Source organism: Urocitellus parryii, chromosome 2 (assembly GCF_045843805.1).
Source record: "Urocitellus parryii isolate mUroPar1 chromosome 2, mUroPar1.hap1, whole genome shotgun sequence".
NCBI classification, from domain to species: domain Eukaryota; kingdom Metazoa; phylum Chordata; class Mammalia; order Rodentia; family Sciuridae; genus Urocitellus; species Urocitellus parryii.
Genome location: NC_135532.1, coordinates 173,197,447 through 173,213,548, shown reverse-complemented (window position 1 = coordinate 173,213,548; position 16,102 = coordinate 173,197,447). Strand labels below are relative to the sequence as shown.

Genomic DNA, 16,102 nt, shown 5'->3' with positions numbered 1-16,102 from the left:
CATAGGAGTTAGTCTTTGTCCTTTTTTTTTTTTTTTTTTTTTTTGGGCGGAGAGGCGGGGGGGTGACAGGTACTAGGGATTGAACCTAAGAGTGCTTTACCACTGAGTTATATCCCCAGCTCTTTTTAAATTTTATTTTGAAACAGAATTTTCCTAAGTTGCTGAGGGACTGATTAAATTGCTGAGGCTGGCCTCAAACTTGCCATCCTCCTGCCTCACCCTCCCAAGTGATGGGTATTAAAGTGGTGCACCACTATGCCCCGTTAATCTTTTTGCAAATGACACTTCAATATGAACTCCAAGCATTTGACAAGAATTTTACTATTGTAAACCATTTGTGGGGATTTAAAGATTATTTGCTTGGAAATTATATATTTCAAGCCTCAGTATCAAGAAAAAGATAAAAAGGTTTTCTCCCCTCCCAAACTTTTCTCCTGTGTGAGTACATAACCTATCTTCTGTGTCTGCTGTTTTCCATTTATCCATTCTATTTAATTCCTATTCATGAGCTCTGAGGTATGAGATACAGCATAGAGTTTAATATATTAAGGACCTTAAATCTAGTCTAATGAAACTCAGTCTATAAATTTGGTCAGTTAAGGATTAGCATAGTATTTTGCAAATATAAAGGGATATGTGTGTATGAGGCCATATTAGTAAGAACTTGTCAGAATGTGTAAATGTGGAAGGTAATGATGGTACATTTTGGAAAGAAACGTCTGGCAACTGATCTATAACATTGTAGCGTTATTATGGAATCTATGAGTAAACAGTCATTATGGTTGAAGTCTCAATTATAAAATAAAGTTCTGCTCTAAAAATAACAATTTTAGGAAAACTAGTATAATGGAAACCAAAACATTCATTAATTTTACATATTAAGTATGATATATTGCCATTGAATTGACCCACATCATAACAGACATCAGTAATTTATTAAATTTGCTGAAGACACTAGAATGTAGTATTAAGAGTTCATAGAAAAATTCTTTGAGCAAAGTTGTTACTAATCAACTTTGGCACTGAGTTGCCAAAATTCCTAAATGCAAATAGGAATTTAGGAATTCAGGGAAGTATTAAGGTTTTTTTGTTTTTGTTTTTTTTAAGAGTTGGGCCTTGAATAATGGGTGAGATCTTTCCAACCTTGTTTTCTTTTGCTCTCTGACATGAACTTTCCCATCTGTGACCTCAGTGTTCTCTATATATACCATCACAAATCATAACCAGATGTGTTTATGCTGATCTTTCAATATGGAATATTGCTCTCAGCTTCTAGCTTATTCTACTTAATTCTTCAGGATTGATTGAAAATTTTTTTCATAACGCGGATTCATTTTCTCTGAACTCCGATAGATGATCCCTTCCTACCCCACCTCATCCTCCCTCCTTTTTATTGTTCTTATGCACTAGTAGACTTATATATGTCTGGATTTCACAATAAAATTAGATTATAATCACTCAGGAAAATGACTGAATCTGACAGGCTCTTGTATTTTCAGTGAAAACACTGAAAAACATGCTAGACCCTGATGGCAATATTAGCGAGGTCTAATTGGTCTCAAATGAAGTGATATGTTCCACTTTTACATTACTTGAATGGTTTCAAATTTTGAGCGTTTGCCTCTACCTTTAATTCCCACGTTTAGATTATAGTCAGAGCATTTTTCTTCTCAGTTATGGTTCCAAACAGACATATATTTTAGACCTTAGTATTATTCATCTTGCTCTTACAACCATAAAATCTTGTCTAAAGGACAATTAGGATTGTGTGTCCTCATAAAAGAGTTCTTTTATAAAAGGGAGGATATTTATATAACCCTTGTGGTGGAATTTAGAGCCAAATTAGCACATAATTTTTTCCCTCAATCACTAATAGTAAATCCGCAAATCTCTAATGGATCATCTGGTAGTACAATGACAAGTTGAGAAACGTTTTAGATTATATCCAGAGTTCACTCACACTCCCCAAGTTTCTGGCAGCAACAGTGCTAAGAAAGAATCTTTAATCCTAATCCTCTACTCCTGAGGGAGGCAGGCAAGGAAGTTTTGGTGAGGAGCGTTAAAGATATTTTTGTAGAGATGTATTAGATATGCTACTGTGAGCCTTGTTGGAGGCTACTGAAGGTTTGCGGGTTATGGTTTGATTTCCTTTGAAAAACCTCCATATAGACAGGGGCAGGAGCCCGGCCCAGCGAAGGGGCATCAAAGCTCTGCCTATCATTGTCCCGGGTCTGGGAGCCCCTGTCCCCGCCCACCCATCAGTTCTGTTCGCGCTTGCGCAGAGGCGGCGGCCGGAGAGTAGTCGGCTGGGAAATGGCGGCCGCGGGCTTGGTCGCTGTTGCAGCGGCTGCTGAGTACTCTGGCCCAGTGGCATCGGGTGGTAACCTTTCCGGTGTTAACTGCGGCCCGAGCCTCGGGGCGGGCTCCGGTCCTGGCCCAGGCTCGTGGAGCCGCTCCCTCGATCGAGCCCTGGAGGAAGCGGCAGTAACCGGGGTGCTGAGCCTGAGCGGCCGGAAACTGAGGGAGTTTCCCCGGGGAGCGGCCAACCACGACCTGACGGACACCACCCGGGCGGGTGAGCGGGGCTGCGACATCTCGGACTACTTGAGACCCGGGCGCCGGGGGAGCCCTCCCACTCAGGCGGGGTTCGGGGTAGTTAAAGCTGGTCCCAAAGGCTTGAGGTAGGGAACCAGGTAACGGGGGAAAGACGTCTGCCCCAGTCCACCCAGCCCTCCGGGCCTGCGGGCCTGACGCCTCGGCGCGAGGCGGCGCGCGGCAGCATCTCTCGGGGAAGGGGACCAGAGTATTGATGGATGACTTTTTAGTCTCTCCTAGAAAATAAACCAGCTGCCACTGCTGAGGTAGAACTTTGCCCGCCTGTTTCTGCAGGCCCTTTCGGATTTGAGGTGCCAAATTGACTTCGCTGAGACTTGGGAGTGCAGCACCCTCTTAGATTAGTAGCAGGAGTGTCGTCTCTGGTCGCTGTATTGTCAGCTAAGGAACAATCTCTGCCCTGGCGTTTTTTGAAAGTGTTGTTTGGGGTGGGTGTTTGTGCGCGTGTTCAATGTGAACTCAAAAGCCGCAACTTCTTTCTCCGCCTCGGTCTGGTTGTCTCGCCAAAATTACTTGTAAAAATAACTAGAGCCACCTTTCAGATTCCTATTACTTTCCAACCCCACTCTTCATGTCTTCCAGAAAAAAGGGGGAAAAATGAAGGGAAGAAAATTACTTAGAAAAGATAGATTGCCTATATTTGTTATTACCTTTTACTTTGAAGTATTACTTTGCTTTCTACATATTTTTGAACACAGAAAAGAAAATAGGAAATTAGGTCTTTTTGGTTTTCTTAGTGGTAGGAAACAATGTCTGGTGACTGAAGTACTCAACATACTGTAATATGTTTCTCTTGTGTTTAAAATATAGCTTCCTCAAGGAGTAGATTAAAAGTTGAGTCTATTCATGCTTTACACAAAGGAAAACAATCGCTTACACATGATGTAGTAAAATATCTTATTTTTATATAGTGCTTTTGCAGTGAGAGAATGTGCAGTATTTTGTCTCTTATTCATTCCGTTTTATTCATTTTGTAATCTTGCAGTTAACACCTTTCCTATGTTTGTGCACTCATTAAAGACTGTTAAGTGTTACATGTGATTCACTCATGTTGGAAAAACAAACAGAACTACTTCAAGAAATTAATTCTTCCAAAGAAACTTTTCCCGTAGTGTAAAGTGGAAGAAATTAAATGCCTGCTTATTTACTCTCTTTTTGGAACAGTTGTACTGAATTTGTATTTTTTAAGTGAATGATATTAAAATTAAACTTTCTTGCTAAGGTAAATGTGAGCTGTCACTTGTCTTTTGTATGTGTTCTGCCAGCCAGGATCTGAATTGTCATTCAGACCACAAATTTTTTGGTTCTGTTGAGGACCTGACTATGTGACACAGTGATTTCATGTTGTTGTGAGTCATTTTAGTATTACATTAAACCTGAATCTAAAGAACAAGTTGATTATAGGAGTATATGTAGATCATTATCTTACCTACTTTTAAATTGTTTTAGGAGCAATATGTTGAGCTTTTAAGAAATATTTTATTAACAAAAGACTGAAGGGTGTTTGTGAAGATTAATATGTAATCCCAAGGAAGTTTTATGTTACTATGGTATGATTTTTTTTTTTTAAGTGTTCTGGGCATTGAACCCAGGGCCTTACACATGCTAGGCAAGCACTCTACCACTACATATTCCCAACCCTTTTTAGTTTATTTTGAGACAGAGTCTTGCTCTTTTGAAAGTTGTCAATCCTGTATTAGTCTCCTATGGAGCTGGGATTATAGGCATGTGCTATAATTGCTGCATTGTGCTCTGAATTTTTATACATGTTATTATCCACACTTTTATACCATAGTTCTATATAACCCAGTATTTTTGGTTGATACTTTATCTGGTCAAAAGTGTTGAAAAGAAGATTACAAAGTATATTATAGACTTGGTAATTTGAACAAAAAGCTTCTAACAGATAATTTAAAGCTGATAACATCATTTTTTTGGTTGTTCACTATTTACCCTTCACTGTTAGGTATTTTAGAACACATTGCTTTCAACAGCCCATGAATTAAGTATTATTATTCCTACTTTACATGTGAGAAATTAACTCAAAGTCATATAGCTAGTATTAATGGTAGAATTTCAACCCAGGAACATCTATTTTCTCTATTATGTGAAGCAGCCTTTCCATTTGCAAATAGGTATACTTTTCCTGTTTTTACAGGAAAAAAGTTTAGAAATGTTAAATAATTTGCTTAAAGACCTGTAGCTAAAGGGTAGCAGGGGAGAGAATATTAGTCAGGATTGGAGCCTTGTTTGAGGTAACTCCAAAATCCAGTCTTGCTTTTTTGCATGTACTTGATGAATTCAGATTTATACTAGCTAAAATATTTTGCTTAGACACTGCAGGAAATTTAAAGCTAAGTAAAATTACATCAAAATTGCATCATAGACTGTTCTTTCGTAGTGTATAGAGTATTCATGGTAGAGCTACTATCTTTCAAGAGTTTGTATCCTAGGAAACAGAACATATTACTTAGAGTCTGTTTGTAATTGGACCTGAATATAACTTATTAGGAACATTTTCTTAAAGTTTCTCCTCCTGTTTATTTTTTTAAAAAATAGATCTTTAGGAAAAGAGAAATGTGTATGGGAATAGGTGACTACATCCAGTGAACAAGGATCAATCTTAGAGGAAATTGCATAAAACTTCTTGGAGCAGAAAAGATATAACTTGGGTTTGGGTCGGTTGAAATGAGAAGGAAAGCCATTCCAGATCCAGTGGACAGCATGCAAAAAGTTTTAGGGTATAGGAGTCATCAGTTAGTTTTGCCAATCCACTATTCATTCCCCTTTCATCTGATAGCAATAACTCAGTTTTCCTAGGGAACCACCCCTCTCAGTTACATGAATCTCATCCTGGCACAGGATATTCACATGACTCAGTCCTAACTGTTGGCCAATCAGTATAGTCCATTGCTCTAGCTACAGTGATTGTTCAGAGATGAGCACATTTTTCTATCAGTACACATGAATGTTAATTCTGATTTTTTTTTCTGAACTATTGAGAAAGAGGCATGCTTTGAGCCCTAGAGTTGCTGAGAAAATAGAATACGAGCTTGCCAGTAAAAGGAAGGCAAAGCCAAAAGATGAAAAGAAACGCCATGTTCTAAGAGACAGTGTTTGAACAGTGGGATCAATAGCCATGCCTGAAGTTAGTGCTATACTTGGATTTTCAAATTATGTGAGCTAACAAATTCCATTTTCTGCTTAATTTCAGTAGAACATTTTGATACAAAATAAACCAACAGCGAGACTGCTCGATGTTGTGGTGAGGCCATTTTGGACAGAAGAAATTATTGGATCAGAGAATAAAAGAGCACCCTTTCACATATCTAGGAAGCTAGATCGATGATAGATTTAGACACAGGTCAACATTTTTTCATTTATTTGTGCATATTTGGTGATTAAGGGACTTTGACAGTTGTAGGTATACAGAAAGGACCAAGAACTTAAGTAATCTTGAAAAGAAATAGGTAGGTGTAAAGATTATTTGAATTAACTACTAACAAAACTTCTATGTATTAGGTATTGTGCTAAGTAATTGCGGGGGGACAAAAATAAGAAGAGGCCTCATGGGTATTTAACAATCTAGTAAGTTGGTTGACTCTAGAAATAATTGAAATCTACAAGGGAATGAAAATAGTTAATTATGGACAATGAAAATGTACAAATGCTGATTGAATTTACTTAAAAAATATCTGAACCATTAAATCTGGTAATGCTGTTGCTAATTGAAGCTAACACTGAGCTTTGTGTTGGTCAGCTTTCTTGTTCTGTGACAAAATATTTGAGATAATATTCTTAAAAGATAAAAAGGTTGGGCTGGGCATGTAGCTCAGTCATAGAGTATTTGCCTAGCATGTATGAGGCTCTGGGTTCAATCCTTAGCATCACACATAAACAAACAAGCAAACAAATAAAAATAAATAAATAAAGATGAAAGGTTTAATTTGGCTCTGAATTTCAGAGGTTTTTGACTATGGTCCCTTATCTGTTGCTTTGGGCCTATGGTGGCATAATGCATCCTGACAGGAACATGTGGCAGAGGAGTTTATCCCATGGTTTATCACAAATGTTTATCACATGGTGGCCAGAAAGCAGAGAAACAAGAAGGGGCTGAAGTCCCAATTTCTCTTTAAGGGCACCTTCAATAACTTAACTTTCTTCTACCAATTCCCACCTCCTAAAGGTTCCACCATGTCTTGGTAACACTCGGAGTGGGGACCAATCCTTCCATGCAGGAGACATTTCAAATCCAAACTATAACAAGCTCTTAATATATTTCAGATATTGTGTTAAGATGTAAGTATTTCTCATGAAGTTATAGCAACCATATGAGTTGTAAGTACTGTTTTTCATCCCTAAAAAAGTTGAGACTCAGGAGATTAAGTAATTTAATCAAGATCTCATAGCTAATAAGTGATAGAATGAGGATTCTAATACAGATACTTGTGGTTTTGAACACAAGTCACACTGTCAAAGAAGTTTGAATCATAGAATTTCTTTGATTTGTGTGATATCTTTAAAGGGTTGATAACACCTCTGTTAATCATGTGCAGCAAATAGAAATGTAAATCTGAAGTTTTTGAGTACTGTAGAGCTACATCAATAAATTCAAGAATCACAGAATTTTTAAGATTCTTGAAGGAAAAGTGGAAAGAATAGAAAACCAATTGCCAGCATTTATAAGGCTAATTTTTTAATCTGATGAAAAAAGCAGAAATGAGATTCCATAACCAGACTTGTTCTAGACTTATAGAATCATAAAGCCTAAAAACTATCTAAGTTATTTTATGTAAAAGAAGCATTCTCAAATGATGTGCTTAGGTTTTGTAGTGAGGTGGTATACTGTTTCACAGAAGGCAAGCAGGAGTCATAATTGAAGCTGTAAGAAATCTCTTTTGAGTGGAAGATAGAAAACAAGAAACCAAGCACTCAGCATTGGGAGAAAGTATATGGTTGAGCATAGGATGGGGTTGAGGAGAGAGACCTAAGTAAGATTACACACTAAAGAATACAAATTAAGATGTAGGGGGTATGCCGAAGTAATGCAGTATTATTAAAAGTCATAAGGATTGAGACTTTATGAAATAAATACTTGTTTCTTAGGTAAGAAGATGATGATATTAAAATACCATTTAATTTTTCAAGGATGCAGTCTGTAACTCGCAAAATTATGGTTTTGTAATTCCTGGAAATATGCACTGGAGTGCCAGGTCTCAAGTGGAAATACGGGTTCTTCTTGGATCCTCATTGTTGTCTACTTTGTATCAGATACATATACTATAAATTATTCTAGAACTGTGTTTTCCAGTGTGATATTCCCTAGCTATATGTGCTATTAATAAAAATTTTTGGCTTCAGGTACAGTGGCATACATTTGTTGTCCTAGCTATTTGGAGGACTGAGTCAGGAGGATGACCACTTGAGCCCAGGAGTTTGAAGCCATTATGAGCAATATAGTGGAATCATTTCTAAAAAAAATTTATTTAAAATTAAAAAGTTGGGGACTGAGGGTGTAGTAGCAGATATTGAGACATAATGTCTTGAATAGAAATGAAATTTGCTTCTGTATTATTTATTTTATAAATCATATTTCTTTGGGCATTTAGGCTATTTCTTATTTTGCATTTTTATAAAATAACACTTTGAGTATCCTTTTATATAACTCTTTTCTTATATCTCTTATTATTGCCAATGAGTAAATTCCCTGAATTGGAATTGTTTGAACAAATAATAGGCAATTTTAAAAACTTATGCAAACTTAACTTACAAGCAGAGGTCAAAAGCATTTCCTCATCGAAAGTGTTACATATTAAAGCCTGGCTATGTTTACAGGCTACCCACAAACACTTGTTTTTGAACATGATAGTCAGCCTAACTCCTATTTCATACCTCTTTATATTTGACAGCCATGATCTCCTGCATGTCTCTTTGTAAAGAGAGAGGAGCTGGGCTTTGTGGCGGACATCTGTAATACCAGCAGCTCTGGAGGCTGAGGCAGGAGGATCGTGAGTTCAAAGCCAGCCTTAGTAATGGATTGGCACTAAGCAACTCAGTGAAACCCTGTCACTAAACAAAATACAAAATAAGGCTTGGGGCTGTATGTAGAGTGCTTGCCTTGCACATGTGAGGCACTGGGTTTGATCCTCAGCACCATCTACAACTAAAAAAAATATTTAAAAAAAATAGGGCTGGGGATGTGGCCTAGTGGTTGAGTGCACCCCAGTTCAATCTCTGGTAACCATTCCCCCACAAATTAAAGAAAGAGGGAGTGTGGTGGAGAGAGGAGAAAATGATAAAAAACTTTATTGAAGTACCCCTGCCATAGAGATCTGGGCTACAGTGATTGAAGTTGCTGTGTAAGAAACTTGCAATTTAAAGGCTTGGGTTTTGTTTTGTTTTAGGAACTTCATTCCAAATTTTTATGCTTGTTTTAATATAAATCTATGGTTTTAAACAAACCTTTAGGAATGACCAAAAGAAGTAATTTGCTATAGTGATTATTCTTTTTGTTTTTCCATAATCTACTTCCCATTGCATACCTCAGTTTCAGAAGTACTGTTCTAACCAAGCCTTTATGGAAATGTGCATTCAGAAGCCAAATATGGGATACTAAGAATACATTTCAGAAAGTGTAACAACATTTATAATTTTTATGACTCATTTTACAACTGTGCTACCATTTACATTTAAAATGAAGGATCTATATCTCTCTATATGTATCTATATTCTCATCCCCATGCTTTCTCTTCTGCCTCAGAAACAAGTACAAGTCTGGTATTGAAACAATGGGAAAGAGACTTAAGAGGTAAAAGACTTGTGTTATTTAAGTTTCATGCACACATGTATGTGTGCTTTATTAAAAAAAGACAAGGTCACAGGGAGGGCAGGGAGATCATGGCTATTGAGTATAAAACTGAAATAAGATTGAAATTTAAATTTTTGGGAAATCCAAACTTAGTTGTACTTTAATTATTTTTTAAATAGGAAGTATAAATAGTAGGATGGATGCCTTTAGGAAAGGTGAGAAAGATGAGTTATAGGGACCACAGAATCCATGTTGAGACTAAGAAGAATGGCAATAGCATCGGAGCCAAGAATTTCTTAAGTTCCTATACTTTTTACAGTGCCTGTCTTAGGGAGCTGATGGTTAATGCTATCTCATAACATCAAATACTTTAAAGTAGTATAGTAGCATATAAATTTATTATTTTCAGTTCACTTATGAGTTATTCCAGTCATACTTGGAAAAAAATGTTTGGTAAATGTAGTCATTCACACAAAGGAATATTATTTTGAAATCCTGATGAAGCCAGGGGTATCAAATATAATGCTGCTAATTTTAGAATCATAAACTAGTCCTAAAAATTTAAGGTATTTCCTTACTCATTTTTTAACATTCTTCTTTGCTATTCTAAATTTCCAGATTTTTGTTTTCTGAAGAGTCTTAAACCAAGGGTTTAAATTGATTTATTTAAACTTTTTTTCTTACAAAAACTTGATTATGGGTTTTTCCATTAAAAACAAGTGTTTTTGTTGTTGTTGTTGGTGGTGGTGGTGGTGGTTTTTCTTCCCCTGGATACTAGGGATCGAACCCACAGGCACTTTACCACAGAGCAGCATTCTCAGGCCTTTTTATTTTTTGTTTTGAAACAAAGTCTCACTACATTGCACAGGCTGGCCTCAATCGTGTGGTGCTTCTGTCTCAGATTCTCAAATCCCTGAGATTACGGTGTACACCATGATGCCAGGCCAAAAGAGGTTTTAGAAAATGATTTGTACATCATAGACAGTGAAAAAAAGTTACAATGTAAGAGAGGACTTATTTCCAATAAATACAGCAAATAAATATGCAGAGCATATGTAGAATTTATTCAGACAAGAAAAAGATAACCAAATAGAAAATTGAGGAAACACTTGAAATGGTAGAACTAAAGAGAATTCCAAAGTGCTCAATCACTAGTAATTAAAGGAATGGAAAATAAATCCACACTGAGGTGCTATTTTAAAAGCTGCTAATACAAGTACTAGAAAGAATGTAAAACAGTGGGGACACCTATACAATGCTGATCGGAGTATGAACTGGTAAATTGATTTTGAAAATAATTAGGCACTATTTAGAATAGTTTTTAAAAAGCATATATTCTATGGCCCAGAAATTCTACTCTGACATATATACCCCAAAGAAATTTGCATATATATATATATATATATATATATATATACACACACACACACACATACATATATGCGCCAGGATATGTTTATAAGAACATTTAGAGCATTTCTTATATTTGACAAAATAAAAACAATTCAGGTGATTCATCAAAAAAGTGGATAAATTAATTGTGGTATACCTATTTATATGATTTCACAGCAGTGAAAATGAGTGAGTTACAACTGCATACAATTACATGGATGAATCATAGAAACAATGTTGAGCAAATGAAGTATGACACAATATACGTTTTCATATATATGAATACAAATATATTCAAATGAAGTTCAAAAACAGGAAAAAACACAAATTCTTTTTTTTTTTTTTTTAAAGAGAGAGTAGGGAGAGAGAGAGAGAGAGAATTTAAACATTTTTATTTCTTAGTTTTCGGCAGACACAACATCTTTGTATGTGGTGCTGAGGATCGAACCCGGGCTGTGCGCATGCTAGACCGGAGCGATACCGCTTGAGCCACATCCCCAGCCCAAACACAAATTCTAAAATAAAGAAAAGCAAGGAGTGATTACCTTAAAAATAAGTGGTTACTTCATGGGAGAAGGGGAAAGTTATAATTAGGAAAGAGTTCTATCGATTAGGGGTCAGTATATATTTCTGAATCACTAGAAGTGTTTTATGCCTTAAGCAATGTGGTGATTACATGGTTGTTCATCTTATATTTTTTGTAAAATTGTGCATTTATGATTTACTCAGTTTTCTTTATTTATGTTCTGCTTGTTTAGGCTAACTTCTACTTTTCTTTTTCTTTTCTTTCTTTTTTTTTTTTTTTGGTACTGGGTATTGAATCTAGGGGCACTTAACCATTGAGCCACATCCGAAGCCCTTTTTATATTTTATTTAGAGATGGGATCTCACTGAGTTGCTTAGAGCCTTGCTAAGTTTCTGAGGCTGGCTTTGAATTCACGATCCTCCTGCCTCAGCCTTCCAATCTGCTGGGATTACAGGCATGTGCCACTGAGCCCAGCTAACTTCTACATTCTTGACTTATATATTTCTCATAGCAACTCTTCTTTTTGACTTTTTCCTTCTCCCTCATCTTGCTACCATCCATTCTTCCTCAATTAGGCACTTCTTTTCTTGCTTCATTAATTCCCTGTGCTTACTTCTCTATTGTCATGAACAATATTGCCTTTTGTGGTATTTCCTTGTAGGAAATATATTAGCCTTCTATTGCTGTATTTAAAAAAATTACCAAAAATTTAGCAGGTGTGGTGGCACACATCTGTAATCTCAAGAAGGTTGAGGCAGGAGGCTTGAAGTTTTGAGGCCAGTCTGGGCAACTAAATATTTTTAAAAGAGGCAAAAGATTGGTAGTGCACTTATCTGGTATGCCCAAGGCCCTCAGTTCAATCCTAAGTACTAAAAAAAAGTTACTGAAAATTTAGCAGCTTAAGACAACACCCACTTTACAGTTGTATAGGTTAGAAGTCAAGACTCAGCTAAATTAATCAGTCTCACAAGGCCAAAATCAATGTTGGCAGGTTGGGCTTTTATTTATGGAAGTTTGAAATAAGAGTTTGCTTTCAAGCTCATTCAAGTTTTGGCATAATTCACATCCTTGTGGTTATGACTGAGGTTCCAATTTCTTTGCTAATTGTAGCTTCATGCCACTTTAAGGTTCTGGAGGACATTTGCATTCCATACTACATGACCCTCTCTATATTCAAGTTAGCCGTGATACGTCAATTCCTTCTCATGCTTTCAGTATCTTTGACTTCCTCTTCTGCTACTGTCCAGGGGTTTGTGATGAATTTGGGGTTATCCATATTCATTCTCTCATTCTCTCTCATTCTCTCTCTCTTTTTCTATCTTTTGGTAATGAAGATTGAGCCCAGGGCCTCATATATGCTAGGCAAGCACTCTACCTCTAAGTTATATCCCCATCCCAGAGTATCTCTCTTTTGGTTAAATCCAAGGTCAGCTGATTAATAAACTTAATTTCTTTTCTTTTCTTTTTTTTTTAAAGAGAGAGTGAGAGGAGAGAGGAGAGAGAGAGAGAATTTCCAACATTTATTTTTTAGTTCTCGGCGGACACAACATCTTTGTTGGTATGTGGTGCTGAGGATCGAACCCTGGCCGCACGCATGCCAGGCGAGCGCGCTACCTCTTGAGCCACATCCCCAGCCCAATAAACTTAATTTCAATTGCAAAATACGCAAAAATACCTTCCCACAAAGAAGATAATTGGAGAATGATATGCCATATTTAAATTCACAGATCAGGTGTTAGGATGGTGTCTTACTCCATTTCATACTGCTATAACAGAATACCACAATCTGGGTTAATTATAATTGACAGAAATTGACTCATGGTTCAGGAAGACAGCGACTAAGAGGGTTGCTTCTGACAAGATTCTTCTTCCTACATCATAGCATGCACCTCTTAAAGGTCTCATCTCATAATGCTGTTACAGTGATACCTAAATTTCAACATGAGTTTGGATGGAGACAAACATTCAAACCATAGCAGATGAGAAATTTACAGAGGGATGGAATTTTAGGATTCCACCTAACAGGTTCTGCCTTATCTCTTTGTTGTACAGTACCTATTGCCTTTTGGTGTTTGTTTTAATTGAGAGATAAAAACTACATATGTGTGTGTGTGTGTGTGTGTGTGTGTGTGTGTGTGTGTGTATTTGTGTTGTACAAAATTATATCTTTATATGTATACATTGTGGAGTGGCTAAATCAAGTTAGTTATATGGCACTTAACATAATGTCCTCCAAGTTCATCCATGTTGTAAATACAGGATTTCTTTCTTTTTCTTTTTTTTTTTTTTAAGGCTAAAGAGAAAGAGCAGGCTGGGGCTGTAGCTTAGTGGCAGAGCGCTTGCCTAGCGTGTGTGAGGCACTGGGTTTTATTAGTACCACATAAATTAAAAAAAAAGAGAGAGAGAGAAAGAGTTTGTGTGTATGTATGTCTGAATGAATATATCACATTTTCTTTATCCGTTCATTATTGAGGGATGCTTAGGTTGATTCCATACCTTGGCTACTGTGAATATTGCAGTGAACATGGAAATGCTGGTATCTCTTCCATTTTTTCTGTCTTTGGGGTATATACCCAATAGTGGAATTGCTGGATGATATGGGTAGTTCTGTTTTTTAAATAATGAGGAACCTCTATATTGTTTCCGTAATGGCTATATTAATTTACATTCCCACCAATTGTGTACAAGGGTTACATCTTCTCCACATCTTACCAACATATGTTAGCTTTTGTCTTTTTGATAATAGCCATTTTAACAGTTGTATGGTTTGTAAATATTCTCTCCCATTCTCTAGGTCATTGATTGTTTTCTTTGCTATGTAGAAGCTTTTTAGTTTGGTATAATCATTTTAATTGCCTTTTTTTGGGGGGGGTCTTACACAAAAAATCATTCCCAGACCAATGTTTCCCCTGTTTCCGTTTAGTAGTTTTACAGTTTCAGGTCTTACATTTAAGTTTTTAAGCCATTTTGAGTTGGTTTTTGTATATGGTTTAAGATAAGGATCTAATTTTATTGTTCTGCATACAATTTTCTTAAGACCATTTGTTAAAGATAGTGTCTTTCCTCCAGTACATTCTGGGAAGCTTTCTCAAAAATCAATTGACCAAAAAATATGTGGATTTATGAGCTTTTTATTCTGTTCTTTTGATCTATGTGTCTGTTTTTATGCTACTGCCATAATGTTTTGATTTATTATAGCTTCATAGTATATGATGTTTTTCTCTACATTCGTTCTTTTTGTTCAAGGTTGCTTTGGCTATTTAGGGTCTTTTGTGATAATATAAACTTTTTAGGACTACTTTTTCTGTTTCTGTAAAACATCTCATTGGAATTTTGACAGAGGTTGCATTGAATCTAAAGATTGCTTTGGATGATATGGACATTTTGACTATTATTCCAAACCAGAAACAAGGAATATCTTCATTTTTTTGTCCTCTTCAATTTCTTTCAACAGCATTTTATAGTTTTCAGTGTACAAATACTTCTTGGGCTAAGCCATTCTTGCATAACAAGTGTAAATCCCACTTGATGAGTGAATTTTCATTTTAATATGCTGTTGAATTCATTTTGCTAGTATTTTGTTGAGGATTTTTGCAACTATATTCATCAGAGATTTTAGTGTATAATTTTTTTTCTTGTGCCCTTTTCTGGATTGATAGGGTCATGTTGACCTTCCAAAATGAGTTTGGAAGTTTCGCTTCTCTTCAAAAATATTTTAAAGAGTTTAAGAAGATAGTTTTTAAATGCTTCTTAGAATTCAGAAGTGAAACTATCAGGTCCTAGACTTTTCTTTGATGGGAGAGTTTTTGTTACTGATTTAGTCTCCTTACTCTTTATCAATCTGTTCAAAATTTCTGTTTGTTTATGATTCAGTCTTGGTAGGTTGTATGTTCTTAAAAATTTATCCCTCTTCTAATATACTGAGCATACAATCCTTGAGTGTTATTGAGTGAATGGATGGATGAATAAGAAAGGAAAAAGGAAATGATTAAGAGGCTGTTCAGAGGCTCTCTGAACTTTGGAATTGATAATAGCTGATTTCTGTGTAATTAGGTTTAATGGGGATCCCTGGGACTTTAATGATAGCGTGGAATTCATTCAGGACATTCTTAAAGATAATACTAGTGACTATGCTCTTTTTGCTCTTCTTAGGTATTCAGATCTTCTTTAATTGGTGTTATAGAAAATCAAAATCAGTTCCCTAAAATATAACCAGTGGCAGTATGACAGTTTCTAGGTCTTTGCAAAATTTTAAACCTTTTTTTAATGAAGTAGACTTTGTATGTTTATTCAATGTTTACAACTTTAATAATTATGTATGTTTAAGAGAATCCTGATAACATGGTGTTTTTTTGTTTATTTGTTTTGTTTTTGTGTTTTTTAGCCTAGTAAATTTGTTGTTTCTGACAATCTTTTTGGGTACTGGGATTAAACCCAGGGGTGTTTCGCCAATGCGCTACAACAGGGTGTCATTAAGTTACTTAGAGCCTTGCTAAATGGCTAGACTAGCCTCGAACTTGAGGTCCTCCTGCCATAGCCTCCCAGGTTGCTGGGATTACAGGTGTGTACTACCATGCCCAGCTCTGACAATCTTTTTTTTTTTTTTTAGTTGTAGTTGGACACAATACCTTTATTTTATTTATTTATGTTTATGTGGAGCTGAGGATCAAACCCAGGGCCACACATGTCAGTGAACCACAACCCCAGGACCCCCGCCCCCCGCGCCCAGCTCTGACAATCTTATCATCAAGTGACAAACTGTA

General features: G+C 36.3%; 1 protein-coding gene across 6 annotated transcripts in view; it reads left to right on the top strand.

Moving 5' to 3' along the window:
• The first annotated feature begins 2,313 nt into the window (after positions 1–2,313).
• Positions 2,314–16,102, top strand: part of Lrch3 (leucine rich repeats and calponin homology domain containing 3) — a 123,586-nt gene continuing 109,797 nt past the window's right edge. For all 6 annotated transcript variants that reach the window (XM_077795358.1, XM_026394247.2, XM_026394239.2 and 3 more), the window contains exon 1: positions 2,314–2,575. In XM_077795358.1, coding sequence (XP_077651484.1) covers positions 2,314–2,575 — 262 coding nt within the window. The remainder of the gene's footprint in view (positions 2,576–16,102) is intronic.